General features: G+C 52.4%; 1 protein-coding gene across 2 annotated transcripts in view; it reads left to right on the top strand.

Annotated features, from left to right (window-relative positions):
• The window catches only part of OPHN1 (oligophrenin 1), a 55,924-nt gene that overhangs the window by 15,582 nt on the left and 17,878 nt on the right, over window positions 1-22,464 (top strand). For both annotated transcript variants that reach the window (XM_005488201.3, XM_005488200.4), the window contains exons 2-14: window positions 21-116; window positions 4,026-4,087; window positions 5,458-5,529; window positions 12,029-12,130; window positions 13,053-13,163; window positions 13,751-13,855; window positions 14,812-14,941; window positions 16,246-16,346; window positions 18,087-18,178; window positions 18,300-18,378; window positions 19,010-19,043; window positions 20,354-20,416; window positions 21,405-21,479. In XM_005488201.3, the coding sequence (XP_005488258.2) occupies window positions 21-116; window positions 4,026-4,087; window positions 5,458-5,529; window positions 12,029-12,130; window positions 13,053-13,163; window positions 13,751-13,855; window positions 14,812-14,941; window positions 16,246-16,346; window positions 18,087-18,178; window positions 18,300-18,378; window positions 19,010-19,043; window positions 20,354-20,416; window positions 21,405-21,479 (1,122 nt within the window). The remainder of the gene's footprint in view (window positions 1-20; window positions 117-4,025; window positions 4,088-5,457; window positions 5,530-12,028; window positions 12,131-13,052; window positions 13,164-13,750; window positions 13,856-14,811; window positions 14,942-16,245; window positions 16,347-18,086; window positions 18,179-18,299; window positions 18,379-19,009; window positions 19,044-20,353; window positions 20,417-21,404; window positions 21,480-22,464) is intronic.

The following is a 22,464-nucleotide window of genomic DNA, read 5'->3' as shown; positions in this document are numbered from 1 at the left end:
ATTGCTCTGTCCTTTTCCAGGGTACTCCTCAGCAGTGCAGAAGTTCTCCCAGACTCTGCAGTCCTTCCAGTTTGACTTCATCGGTGACACACTAACAGATGATGAGATCAATATTGGTGAGTCTCTGCTTTTTGAAGCTGATTTCCAGCAATTGGAACAGTCTCCCTCTCTAGGAATTAGCCTGCCTGATGGTTTTTAACAGCCTCAGGAGCCGGGTTCCAGGCAGCTCTTCCACAGCCTATTTTCTGAAGTTGAGCAGTCACGGGTCGAGTTTCACATTCCCAATTCAGCGGATAATTTGCAGAGGTTTTCCATGGCTCCAGGCCTGCTCTGTGCTGCCAGGTGCTGGGGAGGAGGCAGTGTGGTGCTGACCTCCCAGCCAGCCCCTCTTCCCAGAGCTCTGGGAGCCCAGATCTGGGTGCTGCTCCCAGAGCTGCCTTTGCTGTGCTGGAACAAACTGCCCCACGCTGCCCTGCAAGGGCACCAGGCTGCAAACTGCTGGGAAAAAGGGCTGCTGGATGTGTCTCAAACGGAAAACAATGGCCATCTGTGCCCTGGGCAGCCTTGCAGGGCTGCTGCCTGCACATCTGCTTGGGGATTAGTGATCCTGGAGCTATATTACATCCCTGCCCTCCCCCAGCTCAGCTCTGGGAGTCACTCAGCATCCACAGCCCGGGCCCTTAATGCCCCAAACCCTGCACGTTTCACATGAATCTGCTCTTGGCTTAGTGAGGTGAGTGCACTCTGTGGGGGTGACAAGGGGTGCAGGAGGGACAACAGAGCATCCTCAGCCCCCAAGGTTCTCACCCTGCCCCATCAGACAAAACACTTGGGCCACCTGCCTGGGCTGAGAAGCTGGGGCTGCCCACAGGCTCACAGGGCATTGTCCAGGAAGGAGAATTCAAAGGGCATTCATGGGGTGGGGCACAAGGCAGAGGGTCTTTTCCAGGCTGCTCCCAAGGGCTGCACAGAGGGGTAAAAAAGAAAACCAGCTTTTGTCAGGCAGTGGTTGCAGAGTGGCAGCAGTGTGACATTGCTGGTGTCAGATCTGTCAGCTGCTGTCAGAAGGGGAAGGAAGTAGAGCCTGCTCCTTGGGCTGTTGTATTTAAAGCCACATGAAGCAGACTGCAGCCTGCCCCTCCAAAGCTTGTTTCCTTTATGGAAAGTCTCTGGGTGAAACCCACTGGAAATGAGTCAGCCTCCAAATGTGATGGCAGCAGAGGTCTGAGCTTCCAAACACACACAGGTCAGGGAGGGGGGAAGTCTGCCATGTAAATGCCCCTCCTGGGAGCTGAGTGGTCTGAGGCAAACAGCCATGCAAGGAAAGGAGTGTCCCTCCTCTTGGCTGGAAGGAACAAAGCTCCAGCATCCAGGCAAGGCTGCTGGGAATGACAGAGGTTGAATAAAGGGAGTGTGGGATGGGGGAGAGCAAGAGAGCAGATGTAAAACTCTCAGTGGTGAAAGGAGCGTGTTTCCCTTCAGTTTTGCTGGGGAGGATTTGTTTTGCTTTTTCAAGAAGAGGTCCCCAGCTTCCCTGTGAAGAAGCCTGGGCTGTGTTCTCCTCCCACCCAGGCCCTGGTGTGCCTGCAGGGGTTGAGGCTTCCTTATTCCTGACACAGCAGCTTCCATCTGCCAGGGTGCCAGGGTCTGCGTGGGAGTGCAGAGCTCATTTCATGTGCAGGGCATGGGAGGGAAGCACAACACTTCCAGGCACTTCTTATGCTCTGCAAGAGAACGTGTTTGGGTTGTAAATAGAACTAAAGTCACACTGCTCTCTCCTTGTGTGGGCACAGCGCAGCCTGGCACCCGTGCGGGTGGCAGCGGGGACACTGCAGGTGGCAGTCAGGACACTGGGCTGATGTTGTCTGTCGTGAGCAGCACTTTCCCCTGGGCATGTGAGAGGTCATGGATGCACCTGTGTTACCCCATAGCTGCAGCTCCTCCACTGTCACCTCACAGGATACAAATCAGCAGCTCCTGCAGAGATGGAGGGGCAGTGAAATGGGGGAGAATGTTCTTCCCTCCCAGGCACAGGAACCTGGAATCCTGTAAGGATCTTCCTGGAATGCTTCTGACTGCTCAGCAGAGTCACTCTGGCATTTCCAGGTGTCATTGCCCAGGTGTGGCTGGGCAGGCTGTGGCTGCTGGTGGCCCCCCTGCTCCACACTGCCCTGCATGGGCTGGCAAAGTCTGACCCAGGCCAGGAGCACAGATCCACCCCAGGCACTGCTGGGCTGGCAGCAGGGTCTGAGCCTTGTGTGTGCTGCAGGGTCACACTCAGTGGGCTGTTCTGTGACTGGAGCCAGGAAAAATGTTCCTGGGCTTTTCCTGTAGAGCAAAGGGAAAAACAGCTAGGGAATGTTTTATGCACTGACATATTCCCTGTAAGTTTGGGGCTGGATTCTTTCTCCCTGTGGTAATTCTTTTCCTGGCTCAGGCCCCTGGTGTCCATGCACTCCACCATCCTGGGGAGCCACAGTGACAGCCACATGTGGCCCTGGGTGTGAGCACCATGAGCTGTAGGGCCATTGCATTGCTGGGTGCTGGAGCAATCACTGGAGGAGAGCTCAGAAGCTCCTGACTCATCAGGAAGGTCTGTTGTGCCACTGCCAGCTGAGTGCCCATGTCACCAGGCTGTTTGTTCCCTTCTGTGTGTCTCAGCAGCTGCAGAATGAATCCTTACACTGGATTTTAGGACAGGTACCTCTCCCAAGGTGCTGCTGTGAATGAGGAGAGAGGACTCTCAGCTTGCACAGGGAGCACAGGATCAACTTCTCCCTGACCTGTGGGACAAGCTAATCCTGTGCCTGCACTGCTGTATAGCTGCTGTGCCCCCCACATGCTGCCCTGCCCAGCCCAGCAGGGAGGGAGGGTCTGAACTGCAGAGCTTTGGGGTCTCACAGAGCCACTCTGGGATGTTTCCACCAGGGCAAGAGGGAGCCTGGGACCCACCAGACCTGTCCCACACTGTGCTGAGCAGGCTGGAGCTGTGGGAAACTTTCCCAGCTAACTCCCAGGTACACTGGGGTGATCAGGGTGTTCCCCCCAGCAGCCAGCACACAGCCACAGTACCTGCATGGACATGTGCCCAGCCTTGCCTGCAGCCCAGGGAGAGGGGAGTTTGGCTTGGCACTGTCAGTGCTCTGCTGCTGAGGGGTTTTCTCCCCTGGGACAAATCCAGCCCTTTCCAAGTTCTCCTTTGATGGGCAGGGAGAGGGGCTGCATGTTCCCCCTTGGTGTGGGGTCAGCTGCTCCCACCTAGTCCTTTATCTCATCAGGCTGAATTAGTGTTATTTCAGTTTGTTAAAGGAAAGGTTTCATGCTTTTTTTATTATAGTTGGACTCCCAACTGCTTATCAATGAGATCTTTTTGTTTCACTGCTGACATTTTGGGGAGTGGTGTCAGTGTCTGTGACCATGTCTACACCTACTGCCTTTCCTCCTGTGCATGGACTTTGTGCCTCCTGGTGCTGCATGTGATCTTTGTCATTCCAGGCCATTTTCATTTGACTTGTCCTGGTCCTGGCAAGCCCTGCAGCTCTTCCTGGGACAGAGGTGCCAGGTCCATTGTGGTGGTGCCAGGCCAGGCACCCCTGTCCTGCCCAAAGTGACAGGGCCTGTCCTGCTGCAGGCCCTGGGGATGCCAGTTCTCTTTCTACCTCTCTGGCCTTTCCCTGCATTTGCCCCTTCTCTGCCACCTATATTACCATCTCTATAACATAGTTCCTAATAAAAGCTAATTAACATCCTCTCACCTTCCCAGGGCCTTCACTCCTTCATTGCCTGGGTGGGAGACCCTCCTGTCCCTTGCATACATAAATACCCCTCAAGGCCAGCTTGCACCTGGCATTGCCTCACTCAGTTTCTGCCAAAAGGAGCCACCTCTTCTTGGCTTTTTGTCAGCCTTTAGATGGCCATGCTGGGGGTGCAGCCACATTGGAGTGTCCTGATGTGTGTCACACACTCCAGTGCCACATCCAGTGCCATGTCCCAGCTCCCCTGACCAGCCTCTTCTTCTCTTACAGCTGAGTCCTTTAAGGAGTTTGCAGAGCTGCTGCAAGAAGTGGAGCTGGAGAGGTCCATGATGGTAAGGAGATGGGAGCTGGGCTCTGTCATTCCTGAATGCCAAATCACAGCCACAGCACCATGTGTCCCTGTGACAGGCTTCTCAGCAGAGGGAAGCTGGGAGCACTGGGAATGTGCTCTGCACTCATCTGTCCATGGGTCCTGAGCATGGGCAGGCACAGCAGTAGGAGTGGGGGGCTGTGGCTCTCCCAGGCAGCTCAGGCAGGCACAGAGCCCCAGGCCCTGCAGCTGGAGGGGCTGCTCACTGTGAGGAAACCAAGGGTTAAAGAATCAGAAGTGTTTTTGCTCAGTTTTGCTGGGTGCAGGAAGGCAGGTGTCCCTGAGCCCATCAGTGCTGGTCCAGTACAATGCACTGCCATCACCTTCGTGCTGCCATGTGCCCTCAGCCTCTCCAGGCTCCTCCAGAGCCAGTGCTGGCTTCCCATTCCACTCCTAATTCCAGGAAAAACATGAAGGTTAGGCTCGGTGGAGAGCGTGCAGCGTGCCAGGAATGTGCTGCTTGGCTCTGCCTTCCCCTGCCTCGTGCAGCAGCAGGAGCTCCTGCCAGGCTGGGCCAGAGGGGCCATGGGCAGGCAAGGAACTGCAGGAAACCAGGAAAGCACTAAGATACTTCTTTATTATGAATTACATCCCAGGTAGAGTGGCTCCTTTGGCAGTGGGGGCAGCAGTGGAAGGTGTTTCAGGGGTTATGGGCACTGTCCAATTTTCAAAGTTGGGGTTTTTTTCCCCGCTACTTGTAGGACCACTTGTGTTTTCCAGCAGCTCCCTCAGGAGGTTTCACACTGTGTTCATCAGATTTAAATCCCCTGAGGGGCTATGCTGTGGGGTGCTGTCCCCTTCTGTCCCCCTCTCTCTTCTCTGGAGCCTGGGACAGAGCCTGTCAGGGGAGTGGGGATGGGAGCAGACAGCAGCTGGTCCCAGTGCCAGAATGGAGCTGGAGCCAGTCATACAAACTGGGGTGAGCTCACTTTCATGTGGATTCATGGTAAAGGTGGGCAGAGCACCACCCAGGAAAGATCTCTGAGACATGAGGCAGGAGTGGAAGGGACACAGGCAGGCTTTCCCTTTTCCCTGGCTGTTCTGAATCTCGAGACAAGGGAACTCCATCCTTTATTTGAGGTGGGGGACACTCCCTGTCACCCACAGGGTGTCCCCAAAGCCTCCTGGGATGTGGCTGGGGTTTGCTGTGTGTCACCCATGGGGAAGAGCAGCTACAGATGGTTTAAGTGAATTCACCTACAGACAGAGAAGAAGTTTCCAGTCAAAAACATTAGAATCTCAGAGCTCTTGGCTTCTAGCCCTGTTCAGCCTCTGTTTAGGAGAAAATTGATCAGCTCCCTGCAATTAAAATGCTTTTTCTTTGCACTGTAGGTGCAGAATGCGAGTGATTTGCTGATCAAACCTTTGGAAAACTTTCGGAAGGAGCAGATAGGGTTCACCAAGGTAAGGTTTGTTTGTTTGTTTGTTTGTTTGTTTGTTTTCAGTGTAAACAGATTTGTTTTCTGTTACTGTCTTTGAATTCAGATTTTTCTCCTGTTGTTGCTAACAAGCAGTTGCTGCACTGCATTCTGACTTCAGGCACTCACAAACTCCCTGTTCAATGCTGGCTTTCAGCTGCTGGCTGAGGGTTCGTGCTGTGACTTTTGGTCTGATTTTTCAATCTTAAGAGTCTCCAAAATCTTTTCCTGAATTCTCTGGGTTCTCTCCTGGCCTGATTCCAGCACTGCCTCTGTCCTGAGCAAGGAGTGCTTGTTTCAGCCAGGAGATCCTTCTTGCTGCTTCACCCCCTCTCTCCTTTGTTCAGTCAGTGCTATTGAGAATAAAATACTTTCTGCACAGAAGTGTGTGGTGGAGTGGGAGGGAGGAAGGGAAGGAGGGAAAGCAGGAGAGGCCAGCAGGCAGAACCTGATTATAGTCATAGGGCTTTTGTTATGAAATATTTACATAAAGCATCTAATGAGTCTTTCAGATGGACCAAACTTTTAAAGAAACAAGCTATAAAAAGCAAATTCTACACATGTGGAGCACAAAAGATCATTTTTCCCTTGTCTGCTATCAAGAAATCCAGGTTCCATGTTACTCAGCGGCAGCTTAAAATGGGGCTGGCTCTGACCCAGCTCTGAAATGGAGATGTTTTGGAGAACACTTGAGGCTTGGATTCAGCCCAGCCCATCTGGAGGCTTTGACTTTTAATAAATACAGGGTTTGAGGAGAGATACTTGATGGCCCTCCTGCCCTCTGCCATGCCCTGAGGGCTGGTGTGAGGAGCCCTCTGAAGAGCTGCAGCCACAAGCATGGCACAGGTGCTGCCCACAGCCCCTGCCCTCGTGTCCTTCAGGCTGGTTTTGTCCCAGAGAGCCCTGGAGGTGTGTAAGGGCTGCTCTGCCCCCGGCCCAGAGCCTGCTGTGCCCCAAGAGCTGAGCTGGCTGCACCCACAGGCCTGTGCCCATGTCCTGCTCCCTTCCCTGATGGCAGGCACGGGTCTCAGCAGGGCTGGTGCCACTGCCCCAGCACTGGCATGGATTCACCTGGCAGCCTGCAGCCCTTCCTCAGTCCCTGTGCATGGCATGCACTCTGTGTGGAAGCACAGGGTGGTGACAGTGGCAGGACACTGCTCAGAGCAGCTGGGGAGGTGGCAGAGGGCAGGAGGGTGTTGCAGGTGGCTCAGCCATTGTGGTTTGGTTTGGGGTTTTGTTTCCTGTGAGGAGCATGAGCTGCAGGGGTGCCAGGGCACTGTGGTGGGAAGAGGGCTGTGCTGTGGCTCCATGCAGGAGCTCACAGGACAGCACCTTGCACCGTGCCAGGATCCAGCTGTGCCCATGCTGACAGGGATGCACAGGGAGTTATTCCTGTCCCCAGTGCCACCCCAAAGCCTTGAGAGGGTGCGAGTGTGGGAGTGAGCCCCAGCCACTCCAGCCCTGTGTCCTCCGCTCTGATGCTTCCCTGACAGCAGCCACACTGCTGGTGGGCTGCACCCTCAGGTGTCACCCTGGGCACAGAGCCTTCCTTCACCTGCCAGCCTGCAGGGCATCTCTGGGCCATCCCCAGCCAGCAGCAGGAGGGGGGGAATACAAACGAGGCTCCTCATTTGTGCTCTGTCAGTGTGGGTTCCTCCCATCGCTGCTGAGCCTTCCATCACCCCATGGACCCTTTCTGATCTGCACCAGGGGCAGAAGCCCAGGGCAGGCTGTGGAGCAGCCTGGAGACATGACACGGGGAATTTGTGCCCTCTGCTCAGTTTCCGTATTTTGGCAGCGTCGCCTTCTGTGAGATGTTTTCTGTTCCCTGTGCGAGCTGCTGCAGCCAAATAGGAAGAGCCCTTGAATCGAGGCTTTGTGATGGCTCTGGCTGGAGCACAGCCAGTCTGAGCAGCACATCTGAGTCTGCATTCAGCCGGGAGCAGGGGAGTCTCCTCTGTGCTCCACACGGGGCAGCCCCTCTAGCCACTCCCTCCCGCACAGCTTCTCCTGGGACCTGCTGTCACTGTGGGTGACACTGCACAGATCAAAGGGATCCCCTGAGCTGACTCATTGCCCAGCTCTGGCACTCATGGCCCAGGGTGAGTTTGGGAAGGAACTGGTGCACACGGAGGTCCCATCCCTCTCTCTCCAAGCCCTGGGGCTCAGCTCCACAATGTGGGGCTGGGACCCTTGGGGAAGAGCTGGCCGAGGAGGATTTGAATAGAAAAGTTTAATTCCAGTTTCACTTGGAAGGAGACAGCTTTTTTAAAAAAAACACAAATCCAACTAAAAAAATCAGAGGGAGAATTTTGTTGGGATGTACTGTAAGAGCAAGAGGAATGCTGAATAGCTGCACTGTTTGTCAAAATTTCTTCCATAGGAGATAACATATTCCTACAAGGTCTTAGGTAATTCTGTTATTAATTTCATTAATTATAATTTTAAAAGAAAGGGAGGTTAATAACTTCTGCTTGCTTTCATCTCTGGGGGAGCAGGGCCTAAGGAGCATTTGAGAGAAAGCAGTGGGTGAGGGTAAAATGCCAGGATGAACTGAGTGTGCTTTAACAGAACTGCTCTTTCTACATGCCTTGACTTTTTAGAAGTCTGTTTTTAAATTAACTGCAGATGCCTCTTAAAAATGAACTGTGATGATCCTGCATCCACCACTTTTGCACCCAGACCCCTCAGGTGTGCATGGAGGTGGGGGTTCCCAGCAGGAAAAGTGTGTTTGATTCCTTATGGAGAGGAGAAGTGGCCCATGAGCTGGGCTTCTCACCTGCCACTCACTCCACCTCCCTGAAAAGGGGAATTTCAGAGGACCCTAATTAGCAACTAATGGTTAAGGGGGAGTTTTGGCAAGTCTGTTTGCCCTTTTCCCCCTGACGAGCAGGACCTGAAGCTGCTGAGGGGCTCCAGTGTCACCCCAGTGCTGGTGGCAGTCGGGGTGCAAGCAGGACCTGGCACACACAGAGCAGCCAGAGCTGCTGCTGCATCACCTGCCTCAGCAGGCAGGCAGCGCTGTCCCAGGGGCTGTGCCATCCCTGAGCACAGCAATGCCTGCCAGAGCTCCCAACATGGGCTGTGCCATCCCTGGGCACAGCAATGCCTGCCAGAGCTCCCAGCATGGGCTGTGCCATCCCTGGGCACAGCAATGCCTGCCAGAGCTCCCAGCATGGGCTGTGCCATCCCTGAGCACAGCAATGCCTGCCAGAGCTCCCAGCATGGGCTGTGCCATCCCTGGGCACAGCAATGCCTGCCAGAGCTCCCAGCATGGGCTGTGCCATCCCTGAGCACAGCAATGCCTGCCAGAGCTCCCAGCAAGGGCTGTGCCATCCCTGGGCACAGCAATGCCTGCCAGAGCTCCCAGCATGGGCTGTGCCATCCCTGAGCACAGCAATGCCTGCCAGAGCTCCCAGCAAGGGCTGTGCCATCCCTGGGCACAGCAATGCCTGCCAGAGCTCCCAGCACAGGGGGTTTCAGAGCCCCCTCCTGCCTGCCCTCAGTGGGATCTGCTCGGTGTCTCCCAGTGAGAAACAAAGGGAAGGTGGGTGGTGCCTTTTGGCAAACCTCAGTGCAAACGTGGTGCTGCCCTTTGATGAATATTCATGAGGAATTAATTTGTGCTCGTGTTTCCAGATTGTGCTTCAGTCTGGGTGATTTTTTGTGTTGTTTTTTTTTCTGTCTTGGCTTGCTCTGGTCAGCAGCCAGCTCAGAAGGATTTGTAGGTCATCCTTCTGCTGTTCAGTTACATGCTAATTACCAGAGTGGGAATGATTGGCCAGCTCCCTCTCAGTGGCCCAAAATGCCACACTGCACTGTGGTCCTGTCACACATGGGTCCATCCTGGACATCATTCCCAGTCCCTTTAATCCCCAGAAAGAGCTCAGTGCTCCCTGTCCCCAGTCCCTTCAATCCCCAGAAAGAGCTGAGTGCTCCCTGTCCCCAGTGTGCCCCTGCCTGCCTGGGTGCTGCCGGAGGAGGAGGCATTCCCAGAGTTGTTCCTGTCTGGCTCCCCAGCTCCTGCTGCAGAAGGAGCTCCCCTGCACTCCCAGGCTCTTCCTTTCTCTTCACCAGTATTTTCTTGAGCAGAGATGACCCCTCTTCCTCAGAACCCGCCACATCTTCCCACAGGGAGCTGCCCACAAGCTGGTGACAGAGCTGCTGCCTGGTGGTTTGTGGTCTCCCTGTGGCTGCAGGCTGTGGCCTCCTGTGGCCATCTGTGTGGGCACCACAGCCACACACAGCTCATGGCCTCCTCCATGGGCTCTTGTGGCCACGTGCACGGCCACCACAGCCTCCCACAGCAATGTCACCTCCCCTGGGACAGGCCAGGGGCCAGTGCTCCCAGGCTGCTGCATCCAGAGGCACATCCCCCTGCCCATGGGCTCTGCCATGCCTGGCCATGGTAGCACCAAGCTCTGGTGGTTCCCTTGCCCTGTGCTTCCCACAGCTCCTGGCTGTGACCCTGTTCACAGGGGTCCGAGGGTGAGGGAAGATACGAGGATCTGACTCCATGTTTCAGAAAGCTTGATTTATTATTTTATGATAAATATGATATTAAAACTATCCTGAAAGAATAGAAGAAAAGATTTCATCAGAAGGCTAGCTAAGAATAGAGAAAGAAGGAATGATAACAAAGGTTTGTGGCTCGGACTCTCTGTCTGAGAGGCTTGGAGGCTTTCTGAGGAAATGGAAACAAGAAAAGTTCCTGGCTGTATTAGACTGGGCGTTAATGGCACAGACAGCCCAGGAGTTTGACCTTACAGACACAGGAACTGCTGCTCCACAAATGCTTTTGCTGCTCTGGGTTTGGGTTTGCTGATCAGGGCCTCAGTCACGAGGGTGGTGGTTTGTTTTCATCCTCCTTCCTGGCCTCAGCCCACAATTGCTGCACTGCTTAAATTAGGATTCACCCTTGGAGGACTCTCTCTTGCTCTGGATTTGGTGTAGATCTTTCTGTTCTGGTGTGTAAGGCTGCTAGCACAGAGTCACAGCACCTATTGCAGGGGGTGATTGCAGAGGATGCACTTCCCTTCAGGAGCCCTGTAATTCCAGGCTCTGCACAGCAGGATATGCAATTGCTGAGGTGAAAAGGTTTGCTGGGCTAAGTCTGCCCTGCTCCAGACACTTACACAGGGGCTGGTGCCACTTCCTCATGGTAACTGTGCTTTCACTGCAGCCATGGCAGGACTCTGGTGGGAAGAGAATCCTCTTCCCTGGAAGGCAGCTGCTAGGAATGCTTGTTCCTATTATTGGGAGCCACCTGTGCTGAGCCCAGGGGCTTTGGGAGCCCCCAGGCATCCTGCTGCAGGGCATCCAGACAGACAGATGGAATAGGCTCTGCAACTGGAACAGGGAAGCAAAACTTCAGGCAGGGGAAGCTGTGGTCGCTCCTGAATTCGTGAGGAAAGTTCCTAATACCCAGCAGAGCCCATCTGCTCTGGCTGTGGCACTGGTGTATGCTTGCTTATCCATGCATTTGTGAGTGGGGGCAAGAGAACAGGATTTCAGGGCTTTCAGGAGATAAATGTTGAAAGATGCCAGTAATTCCCCAGGAAGCTGGAACTGCATTCCACTTGCTTGAGTTTTCAAAAGCCAGACAGAAGATCTGGGCATCCCATACACACCTGCACTGTGTGTACACCAGCTCTCAGCTGCTTGGACCTGGCACTGAGGCTGCTGCCAGGCTGGAATTTCCTGATTTCAGTAATTTAGTTGCCTCCCAGGAATTCCTGATGTGTCAGATACCATCTGAAGTGGGTATTTGTCAACCTGGCCCCTACTCTGGTTGTTTTGTGATTGCCAATGTCAGAGTCAGTGCAGGCAGGAGCCAAGAGCCTGGTGCTCAGTCCTGCTGCTCCCTGCCTGCTCTCAGGGGTTCCTTCTTGAACATCTCTGTTTGCTGCTCTTGTTCATTTGTGCTCTCTTTGCTGCACTGCTGAGGCAGATGAGGATTTCCTGCCTGCCTTTCAACCTGCCAGGCTTCAGCTTTCCTTCTGGTACTCTCAGAAACAAATTATAAACTCTTTAGAGCAGAAAGTTGCCAAAACCTAATGAACCTTTTCTTGACCTTGCTGTGTCCTTGACATTGCAGTGTTTGCCCATTTGTTTCTGGGCTGTGTGAACAGCATGTCAGGAGGTGGTGAACAGGTTTTTGATGCATGAGCACATCTTCAGTTTACTGGATGTTGAAGAGATTGAGAGAGGGAACAGCACCTCCTCAGTGGGGCTTTTGCCATGATGCTGGCATGGAAAAATACTTCTTGTATTGCTAGACTGGGTCTTGAGGTGTAATTGCATCCAAGGTAGGCAAGGGGCTGTGAAATCACAGCAAATGAGAAGTGGCCTTCTGTTCTCTGCCTGGGTTGACCAAAATTTGTCCATGGGAATACAGAATTGCACAAAGAATCTCGGTGTTGATGCATGTTCTTATCTAGAAATTGCCAGTAACTGGTTCTGCTTCAACCTCTTTGCATCTACAGGAAAGAAAGAAGAAGTTTGAGAAGGATGGAGAGAAGTTTTACTCTATGCTGGATCGCCACTTGCATTTGTCTTCCAAAAAGAAGGAATCTCAGTTACAGGAGGTGTGTATGGAATTTTTCTCAGAGTTAGATCCAGAAGCAACAGCACCAGCTGCTCTAGGTCTTTAAAAAAGGAGAGGAATCATCCCTTAAAATAACTAATTGAAACTGATAATCAATTAAATCTACCCAAAGCCTGAGTTCTCTGTGAGATCAGGGAAATCAAGCTCATAGTTCTCCTGTGTCTGTTGGATGCTGGTTGTGGCTTCAGACATTGTCATTGCTTGTTGTCACCTTGATGCTGAAGGACAGTGACCAGTGGCACTGGCACAGCGGGGGACTGGCCACCCTTTCACCTGGGGAAGTACTCTGGCTGAAAAGTAACCAGTTATTTTTCCTTTTGCTGGCCTGCTGTCCTGCCTTGCTGCTTTTGGGTGGCTATGGGGGCAGGCAGAGGAGGGGGGTTCCTTCCAGCTGATGCTGCTGCAGGCGTGTTGCAGCAAGGAAGGAAAGCCAGCTGTTCCAGCCCACACCAGAGCAGCTGGATCTGGTCAGATCTGTCAGACCAGTTGTCACATCAACCTACGAGCATCTCTGCCAGGCAGACTGTGTGTGAGCTCATTGTGTGCTCCTGCCACTGCTGCAGCTCCAGAGCTGCTGGTTCTGGGACACAGATGGATTCAGGCTAGAGGGTGGAGATGGTGGCCTTGTCAGGAGAAGAGGTTTGTGCTAAAGTAATAAAAGAGCTTTGGGAAAGCCTTTTCCTTGCAGAGTGAGAAGAGGTTTTGAATGCTTGAATGAAAGGGAGCCAGAAATGGGCAGACTTAAAAGAATATCCAATGTTCCAGCTCACAGCTGGGCTGGACATCAGGCAGGTTTTCAGTGAGGACAGAACTGTGTGTGGGCTGACAGACAAAAGTGAGTCAAATATTTTCAAACTACATGTGATGTATTTTCTTTTTCCACCTTTCCTTCTTTCTTCCAGGCTGATCTTCAGGTGGACAAAGAGAGACACAATTTCTTTGAGTCCTCCCTTGAGTATGTGTACCAGATTCAGGAAGTACAAGAAAGCAAGAAATTCAGTATTGTGGAGCCGGTAAGAGCTTCCTTTGCTCTCAGTCTCATTTGCTGATGCTCAGATGTGCTGGCAGAGGATGAGTTGCCAGCTTGGATTAGGTCCTGTGGGGCTGGAGCACTGTGAAGCCCCAGTCCTGTTTCTTCTGGCTGTCTGTGGATTCTGAGGAACAGGCTGGACACTGTAAAGAGCTACAGGTCTTATTATAACTTATCTTGGCCTCCTGGGTTTGGTGAGTGCTGTCTGTCTGCAGAGGGACAGAGGTGTCACCTGCCCTGCTCAACTGTCCCAGCCTGGCTGAGTGCAGAGACCCTGCCCTGGGTGGTGGCTCTGCCCCAGTGCCAGCTGCAGTGGGATGTGGGATCCTGTACAGATCTGCTCTGGGTCTCCCTGCAGGGTCTTTCATTCTGAGGGTTTTATTCAGACAGATGTGTGGCTGGTAGCTTGAGCTTTAGGGACACTGTGGTGGATAAGCCATACCAAGGCTGGCATTCCAAAGTTGTGAGGAAAAAATAATTGCATATGTAATTTCTGAAACCCCACACTCTGTCTGTCTTTCCTTCCATTATAAACACAGAAGTTCAGTGTGTCCCTTCCCTCCACTGCAGGTGCTGGCATTTCTCCACAGCCTCTTCACTTACAACAACCTGACAGTGGAGCTGACACAGGATTTCCTCCCATACAAGCAGCAGCTCCAGCTCAGCCTGCAGAACGTGAGTCCCTGCCCAGCTGAAGGACTTTTCTGTGTGACTTCTGTTCTCATTTGTATTTACACACCTCTGATGGCAAGGTCTTTCCACCCAAGCAGTCTGGCCACGTTTGCATTGTTGCAGATACAGATATTTCCTTCTCAGTTCGCGTGGGTTTTCCCCTTTTTTCATGGGACAGTTCACAAGTCTATGAAATTGTTTTCTCTGGAAGGGGCTACTGCAGTTGCATCATTTAACCTGGTGCATAAACAAGCCTGAGATTTTCTTTCAATCAAGAGATTGAAATTGTACTATAAGAAGGTCTCTAACCTTGATCTTAATGGTGCTGGCTTCCTGCAGGCTTGCTGCATGCTTTGGTAAGCTCCTCTGCTGGCCAAGTCTGCTCATGGGGTAGAATATCTGAGTCGTGTTTCCTTTATCTTCAGTCTTTCCTGACTGGCCTTCATTTCTGTGGAACAACAGCCATAAATCTGAGCCAGGATGGTTTTGCTGCTGGCTCATTAATTGGTCTAAGTAGTATTCCATCCAAATGCCTGGATTTGGTACCCCCTGTTGATGTGACTCTTTCATGCTAAGCACTGTAGCATGATCAACACCTTTGGGAGGAGAACACACCTGTTACCCAAGCAATGGTGTGAATGGGAGCTCCTCTGCTCCAGCCAACCTTGAAATGTGCTAAAGTTCCTTAATTAAAAGAACAAGTGGCCTCCCAGCTGTGGCCTTCAGCATCATCTCTGCACATGATGTGTCTCTTCAGTCATCCCTTAGAGCTCAGTGGTTCTTATAGCCCGTTTCCAGTGGATTTGTGGAGTGGTTTCCATGTTTTGTACCTTGGGAACGGATTCATTTCTGCTACAGCACCTCAGATTTATTTATTTATTACTCCTCTAGGAATAAATAACCTGCAGCTCACTTTTTGCTCATGTTCAAATATGCTTCTGTTTATTTTCTGTTCCCAGACAAGGAATCACTTTTCCAGCACACGGGAGGAGCTGGAAGATCTGAAGAAGAGGATGAAGGAAGCACCCCTAACCTGCAAGCTGCCTGGGCAGCCCACCATCGAGGGCTACCTGTACACTCAGGAGAAATGTAATGGCTCTGGGATGCAGCTGGATGCAATAGGGAACAGGGCTGCCCTGACATAACCCCCTGCTGCCCTGGGTGTCACCACAGCCAGGCACAGCAAGCCCAGGGTGTCACCTTCTGCCACTGCTGAGCTGTCACTGCCTGCAGTGCCTGGAAGCACTGGCAGCCTCAGCTGGCAGCAGTGGCACCGAGCTCTGTCCAAGTGACATATCTGTGACAGCACAGGGATAATTGCCCTGCACTCTGTTGAGATGGGATTTATGACTCCAGAGCCTGGAGCTCTGGCAGGCTCTGCCTTGGCTGTGTTTTACCAGGATGAATCTGGTGTCCTGCCCAGCCTCCCTCTGGCAGCCTCTGTGAGCAGCTGAGCACAGCCAAGGTGGAACCAGTGCTGAGTTAAGCTGCTCAGAGCAAAACTCGTAATTCTGAGCAGAAGAAAATCAGACCAAATACAGCGTTTTCCAAAACCTGGCTGCAGCTCTCCATGGCCACGCAGCAGGAATGCTCAGGGGACGTAAGTCTGTGCAAAACTGTGACTTCTGAGGCTACAGACAACTTTGTAAGCATTCATTCTTAATCCTACGTAGAAATCTATTTATACATATATTTTTAGTCTGTTTATCTTGCTTTTAAAAGAAAGCATACTCAGTAATTTTAAATCCTAAATGTGGCATGTTCCTGCAGGCCAGTGGCTATTTTCTGTCTCTATTTATGCTTCCCTCTAAATCAAGTATGAAAAGTTGTTCTTCCTGACAACTGCAACCTAAAAACAAATTACAGAAAAAATACCAATTTAATTATTTCCTATAAATGGATTCAGGTAAGAAAACAGAGGAAAGTGACTATGAATCTGGAAATAGGAACTTCAGAGTATTTCAAAGCTGCTGTTGTCTTCATTATTGAGTTTTCACCCACAGGAAAAAGCAGTGGGGTTTGTGAAACAGACATTCAGGACATGTAGGATCCTGTCAGTGTAGGCCTTGGCTGGGCTTGGCCAAACCAGCCTGGCTTGTGGTCAGAGTCCCACAAATGCCCTTTCACCAGCTGTGAGTTGGGAGGGTGCTGGAGGCAGCTGCTGCCCTGTGTTCCTCTCCTCCTCCCCTCCTCCTGCTTCTCTCTTCCTCCTCCTCTCCTCCTCTTCTCCTCCTAACTCTTGCCCATGGAGACATCTTCAAGGTTGATGTCCCCAGGGCTGTCAGTGTCCATTCCCAGAGAAGGGAGGACATGTGGGCAGCACTGACCATGCCTTGCTGGCTGCACCCAGCCACAGCCCTGTCGCTGATTCCAGCCTCTCCTGTGTTCTGCAGGGGCTCTGGGCATCTCCTGGGTGAAGTATTACTGCCAGTATGAAAAAGAGGCCAAAACCTTACGGATGACACCCATAGACCAGAAGCCTGGAGCTAAGCAGGTGAGTTGGATGTCTGCAAATATTGACCCAACCACTGGGCCCACCTTCCACCCATGTATGGCCTCCCTTCCTCTGACGGCCAGCCCTGCAGGTGCCACAGAGCAGAGGGGTGGGCTCTGTGCCCTCCCTGCCCACACAGGGCAGTTTGGTGTCACCTGGAAGAGGCACCCCCGTGAGGAGAGGTCTCACTCCACTGTGTCCCTGAGAGCCCAGGCTCTGCAGGGTTTGGCAGCAGATGTGGGTCCTGTGACATGAGAGATACCAGACAGTGCTGGCCCATGAGTTCAGCCTGGGGTGAAACTTGTGCTTCTCTGGGCCAGCTGATGTTGATCCTTCCCCACAAGAGCTGTGGCAGCCACTGAAGGGCCTGAATGACTCAAGTTACTACAGGAGTTCCTGCTTCCAAATGCAGCATTTCCTCACAGCACTGTGTGCTCACAGCACTGGTTTGTGGTTTGATTTCTGATCTCAGCACTGATTCTGTGGGACTGGGACAGTGTGGGAAGAGAAGAGGGGTAACAGTGCAGCTCCAAACTGTGCTAAGGCAGCAATTTGGGTAACTGCTTCTTTCACAAAGTGCTTTGGCTTACCAAAGCCTGGGAGTTCCCTCAGTTCTCCTCGTGACAGGGGAGGGCTGGGAGGATGGAGCTCAGCCAGTGCCTCCAGCTGAGTCCCCCGCCCTGCTCTGCCATGGAGTGGTCCCCGGGGCCTTCCCAGCCAGGCCTGTGTGCTCCAGTGTGTGAGCTCATGCTCTGCTTTTGGCAGGGCTCTGCACACTGCAGCAGGAAAATAAAATAGATGTTTTGCAACCCCTTGGCAGAGAGCTGGGCAAAGAAATAGCCAAACTATTGTATGGAGAGATTTGTTGTCATTTATGCCATAAGCATGTCTAGTAAGGCCCATTACTGCAGGAAGGGGCTGGGAAAACTTAGTGCCTTTCCCAAATATTGGTAGTCTGCACCATCAGGTCACAGCTGGCCACAAACCCACAATCAAATCATGAATTAATTCTTCTGTGCAGTGCAGGGACACAAACACCCAGGGCCAGAGCTGAGCCTCTCCAGAGCATGTCTGCTCTGTCTGGGGTGAGGAAATCTACCTCCCTGTGCCCCACAGTGTTTGTGTAAAGTCATTTGGTTCATTGGTGCTGTGGGTAACTGGTACTGATGGCCAGTCCTGGTAAAAATTAGAGCCCAGCTGTGTCAGAGCATGGGTGAGCATGGTCCTGGCCTCAAAGACAGGGAGTGCCTCTCTGGGTTGGTTGGAGCAGTGTTCCAGCACTGTAGGGGCAGGGTGCTGCTGTGTGGGGTAATGCTGTTGAGTCCAGAACATTCTCTGGCTGAGAGCAAGCCTGGAACTCAGAGCCTCATTGGCCTGAGTTGGGCTCTTAGCAGGGCTAAGAGATGTCTGAGCTTGATGTTGCCGTTGCTCAGAGCAGACAGAATCAGTATAAACAACCTGCTGAAAATCCAGGGATCCCATAGGATTGGCCAGATCAGTGGAGGAAGCCCTGTGCTCATTTTCCTCAGCACATCAAGCTGGACTGGTTTTGCTTTTTAATCCTGGTGATGTAGATAAGCAGAAATTACACAGATGATGGTGGGAGTACCACCTGTGCCCTGGTACCAATGCCATCGGAATGTCAGCACAGGAGCCATGGGCAGTGCTGGGCTGGGCCTGAGGAGCCCAAACTCTCCCATGTTTCTGTCCTCTCACCTTGCCTTTCATGTTCTCTCCTAGGGCACCTTGGACCTGACCCTGAAATCCTGTGTAAGGAGAAAGACTGACTCCATAGACAAAAGGTTTTGTTTTGACATTGAAACTAATGAAAGGTGAGAAGCTTCATGTCTGGTGGCCCCAAACCCCACGGGACTGCAGCAAATCCGTCTTTGCTGTCTATTGAAACCAACTTTTCTTGCTTTCCCTGCCTGTCCTTGGGGGAATTCTGCCCAGGTCCGGGACCATCACGCTGCAGGCGCTGTCAGAAGCCAACCGGAGGCTGTGGATGGAGGCCATGGATGGGAAGGAGCCGGTGAGTGTCCCTGGAGCCGTTCCCAGCTGGAATGCGCTGCCCAGCAGTGTCCTCTGCCGGCGGCTGCTGCTCAGGATCACAGCTGCACTATCACCACAGGCTCCCTGCCCTTCCCTCAGCTCCCGCTGGGGATTTTGGGTTTCCCACTGAAATCTCGGGGTGTTCCCTGCTGTGCCAGACCCCAGCCTTTCCGGGCTGCTTCACTCCTGCTCCTCACTGCCTGCTGGAGATGATTGGCCTGTCCCTGCTCTTAGCAGCCCTTAGCTCTTTTCAAAGGTGTCACTGCCCACCCTGCACCTGTGTTCTCCCACCTTTCTGTGCCTATTGGTGCCCCTTCAGTCTGAGCAGAGCGCAGAGCCCTGTGGTTTGCCTACAGAACAGAGAATTTCCCCAGCAATAGGTGCCCCACTGAAACACAGGGAGCCAGCAGAAGCTCCTTGATTGTGCAGATAATGGGTTCTTGCCTAATTATAAAATGAGATTTCTATGGGACATTGTCTTTTTGGCTGTGATTGCCTCTGGGTAATCTGGGGATGATTTATGGGATGCTGCATTTTCTTTTAAAAATAAATACCAAATCATGCTGATGATGTTTTTGCTTCTCCCTCCCCCATTCCCGCCCTTTTTTCAGATTTATCACAGTCCCATCACGAAGCAGGAAGAAAGTGAGTCACTTCTGTTGCTGTTCTTTGGGCTCTCACAGCCTCGAGGCCAGGCAGAATTTTCCTTGCAGATACACTCATCCTCAAATCCTGCTGAGTAGCACTGTCCCCGCTCCATGACAGCAGTGTCACTGCTGTTCTCACACCACAGTGCCTGGCACTGAGCCCAGATGATTTGCACAGAACTGCAGTGAGCAGTTTTTATTTAGTCAGGAGCAGTGGGATGTGAGGTTCAGTTAGCACCTCCAAACCCCAGGGAGAGATTCTGAGGATGTGTCCCTTAACAAAGGCTGTAACAGGGCAATGGAGGTGGCACTGAGTTCCCTGGATCTCCCACCCACCACCATGTCCTGTGTCTCCCCTGTCAGCTGTGGGGTGCACCCTGCAGAGCCCTGGAACCCCTCTGGGGCTCTGTCAGCTGGGTGAAACTTGCATTCTGTCCCAGAGCTCACTTCATCAGCACTGTAGCTAGCTGGGTCTAATGAGCATGGGGAGAGCATTCCCAGAGGCATGAGCACAACCCTGCTGTGTGGCCGTGTTCACATCACACTGGGAGGAATGTAAATTAGGGTTCCACTGAATAAACATTCTCTATTTGCCATAGGTTAAAGCTGGTAAGAATTCCAGTGGTATCATAGCCCTCAGTGTCAAGCAGCAGGTGGTTCTGTGCTTATTCCTAGGGCATGGCTAAGAGATGTCCAAGCTTGATGTTGTTGTTGCTCAGAGCAGACAGAATCAGTATAAACAACCTGCTGAAAATCCAGGGATCCCATAGGATTGCCCAGCTCAGTGGAGGAAGCCCTGTGCTCATTTTCCTCAGCACATCAAGCTGGATTGGTTTTGCTTTTTAATCCTAGTAATGTAGATAAGCAGACATTACACAGTCCCATGATGAGGAATAACTTTAACTACTCTTTAACTACGGGAGATTTTGCTCTGGAGAGTATTATTTAAGTCTTTATCAGATACAATCCAAATAATCATCATCATCATCATCATCATCATCATCATCATCATCATCATCATCATTATTATTATTAACCTTATTATTAAAGACAGAGAGGGGGTAGGGAGCAGTGCTGCAACTCAAAATAGATTTGAGGAAAAAGGAGAGAACATGTGGAACTAATAACTCCTTGTTAGGATGTCCAGATCACTGGTGTTTCCTGAGGGGGTGTGGGTGCAGGTGTGAGCACTCTGTGTGCTGGGGCACTGTGGCTCTGGGTGCTGAGAAAGGCTGGGGGTGGCCTGGGGGCTCCCAGGGGTCTCCAGAAGGGCTCAGGAAGCTAACACAGCTCTCTTGTCCCAAACAGTGGAGCTGAACGAGGTGGGCTTCAAGTTTGTTCGGAAGTGCATCAATGCAGTGGAGACCAAAGGTGAGGAGCTCACCCAGCCTGGCCGTGCTTCCCATGGCCACACTGTGGTTCCTGCAGTACAGGGTTGGCCACTGGCACAGGACTGCAGCTTTCAGCTGAGGAATGGGTGCTCTTCAGTTAAATGCATGTTCTTTGGGAGCAAAAATCCCACCTGCTTTGGAATGTTGTACCAAGGCTGTTGGGGTTGAAGTTCCACCTTTATGCTGTTTTCACTCGTGGTTTTTCTCAGTTTTGGCTCTGAGCACACCCAGTGCTGGGCAGGAGAGCAGCTCTGGCAGCAGGGGTGGCCACAGGCTGCTTCAGCCCCAGTCTGTGAAGCAACAGCAGCACGTGGAAGTGTGGCAGCTCATCCTCTGGGCTGTCACATACTGTCCAGCACCAGTGAACATCACCAGTGTGGGACAGGGGCCTGGATTTATCTCCAGATGTGGGGTTGGGGCTGCTGGGGCTGTGGCAGCCAAGGCCCACTGGAGTGGGGAGCAGTGGGGGCACAAAGACCCTTCTGGCAGAGCTAGGAGAGAGAGTGATTCTGCCTGTCCCAGCACTGGCCAGTGTTTTTAATGCCTTTGTCTTCTGTGGGGGTTTGAGCAAATCCGTGGTAAAGAAATCACACTGGTGTGGGCTGGTGTGTCCCACACCCTGGCTGTGCTCACCTGGCTGTGACATGGTGACCACAGTGGTGCTGGTGGCCTTGGCTGCTGGGGTGAGCAGAGACCCTGCCTGCAGAGCTCAGGGAGTGGGACAGGGTTTGGGATATGGGACAGAACCTGGAGTGTGGGACAGGACCTGGGATATGGGACAGAAGCCAGGATACGGGACAGAACCCGGGATGTGGGACAAGACCAGGGATATGGGACATAACCCGGGATAAGGGACAGAAGCCAGGGTGTGGGACAGAGCCCAGCAGCAGGAGAACATTTCCACTAGATGGGGCTTGTGGATCACCAGCAGGAAACCTCGGCTGACGCTCTTGGCTTTGTCCTCTCAGGAATCACCACGGAGGGCGTGTACCGGACTGTTGGCAGCAACATCCAGGTGCAGAAGTTACTGAATGCTTTTTTTGGTAAGAATTGATTATTCTGTGCAATGACACTGTCCTGTTCTTGAATTGTTTGTGAGGGACAGAGTCCAGCATGGGTTTTGGTCCCTGTGGTCTCTGAGGCTCATCTTCCCTTTCTCTCCTGGGATAACACAATGAGCTGGACTGGGAGGGTGGCCTTTGCATGGAGCCCTCCATCCTGGTGTAAGGTTTGTCTCTGGAAGGATGGGGACACCCCACTGTGTGCAGTGTGTACCATAAGGAGCCGATGTATGTTAAGAGGCCAGTGGATCCATTCCTGCTGTGAGCCTTCCTGTGGCTGGATCTGTCTGTCACACAGACTTGGCAACTGGGGAGGTGTTTACAGTCTTAGCAGGTTTAGGGGCTCAGCAGCACTGCTTTGTGCCAGGACAGCCCTTCTGGGCTGGACCCTGGCTGAGGCCATCATCCCCTCACCTCGTGGTCACCTGTGAGCCTCTCAGGGACCCTTTGGGGTAGATCCCCACCTACCAAGGCCAAACCTTTCTCCCCAGCCCTGCCTGGGGCTGGAGCACGGGCAGGGATTGAGCTCACCTCCCTCAGGCGTGCCTCGGGCTCAAGCCAGCTCAGACATCTGATATTAATGCAGCATTCAAAGGCTTTGGCTGTTTCCTATTGCTTCTACTCTGGATGTTGTTTATTGGTTCATACTGGTGTCTGGCTATGCCCAGTTCTCACAGAGCCATGGCTTCCGGCATCTGCCCAGCTCTGCTGGCCCGTGACTCATTGCTAAGCCTCAGGTTCTATTGCTGCTTGATTCTCACCCTCCCTGTGAGCAGCCCTGTGGTTTTCTCCTCTGAATCCCACCAGTGAGTGCCTTTTTGTTTTGTTTATCTGCATGGGTCTGGGTAACCACTTGCTACCCCACTGAATATGAAAGCATAATGGAAAGTCCAACACCACAGAAATAATTGCTGCAGCAGGATTTCATCTTTAACCACTCAAAGGAGACAATTTTATTTTTTTTTAG

This window comes from Zonotrichia albicollis, chromosome 14 (genome assembly GCF_047830755.1).
Source record: "Zonotrichia albicollis isolate bZonAlb1 chromosome 14, bZonAlb1.hap1, whole genome shotgun sequence".
Lineage (NCBI taxonomy): Eukaryota > Metazoa > Chordata > Aves > Passeriformes > Passerellidae > Zonotrichia > Zonotrichia albicollis.
This window is presented reverse-complemented; position numbering and strand designations above follow the sequence as displayed.